Source organism: Penaeus monodon, chromosome 32 (assembly GCF_015228065.2).
Source record: "Penaeus monodon isolate SGIC_2016 chromosome 32, NSTDA_Pmon_1, whole genome shotgun sequence".
NCBI classification, from domain to species: Eukaryota; Metazoa; Arthropoda; class Malacostraca; order Decapoda; family Penaeidae; genus Penaeus; species Penaeus monodon.
Window position 1 is genome coordinate 6,073,056 of NC_051417.1, and position 598 is coordinate 6,073,653.

The following is a 598-nucleotide window of genomic DNA, read 5'->3' on the forward strand; positions in this document are numbered from 1 at the left end:
AACAGTTTCGTTACTTTTACCTGAGAGCTTACCTCATAGCAATTTAGTCAAGTTAGTCGCAGGTAAATCGTTTGTCAATATTTTCAAGAGCATTATCCTGAAAAATGTACGTTTTACATAACTCCTTAGTGTTCGTATTTTGGTAAGTGACTGTAGCTTAGCATTTACTTTAAGATCGTTATATGTAGCATTAATTTTTTCCTGTTCGTTTCTATTTAGTTTTTCCAACTAATTTTGATTTGTTGGTCATTGCTTGATAACGTTGAAGATCATACATTTTCACAAAAGTCATAATAACAAGTGTTCCAATAATGACAATAGCATAATAATATAACAACTAACACAAAAAACTAATCCATACAAGATACACAAAAACAGACATACAACCCACACAGAATAACATACCAAAAAAAAACCAACAGAGGTGCTCCTTCGAGTGGACAGCGTGGGTATCTGTGGCTCTGACGTCCATTATTGGTGGAAGGGGAGGACGGGGAGGTTCGTGGTGGAATCTCCCATCGTGCTGGGCCACGAGACCTCGGCCACGGTCGTCAGGTGCGGCCTGGGGGTCAAGCATCTCCAGCCAGGTGAGTGTCTC

At 40.0% G+C, this 598-nt stretch overlaps 1 protein-coding gene across 1 annotated transcript in view; it reads left to right on the forward strand.

Moving 5' to 3' along the window:
• Positions 1-598, forward strand: part of LOC119593389 (sorbitol dehydrogenase-like) — an 18,464-nt gene that overhangs the window by 1,764 nt on the left and 16,102 nt on the right. The window contains exon 3 of the mRNA XM_037942317.1: positions 423-587. Coding sequence (XP_037798245.1) covers positions 423-587 — 165 coding nt within the window. The remainder of the gene's footprint in view (positions 1-422; positions 588-598) is intronic.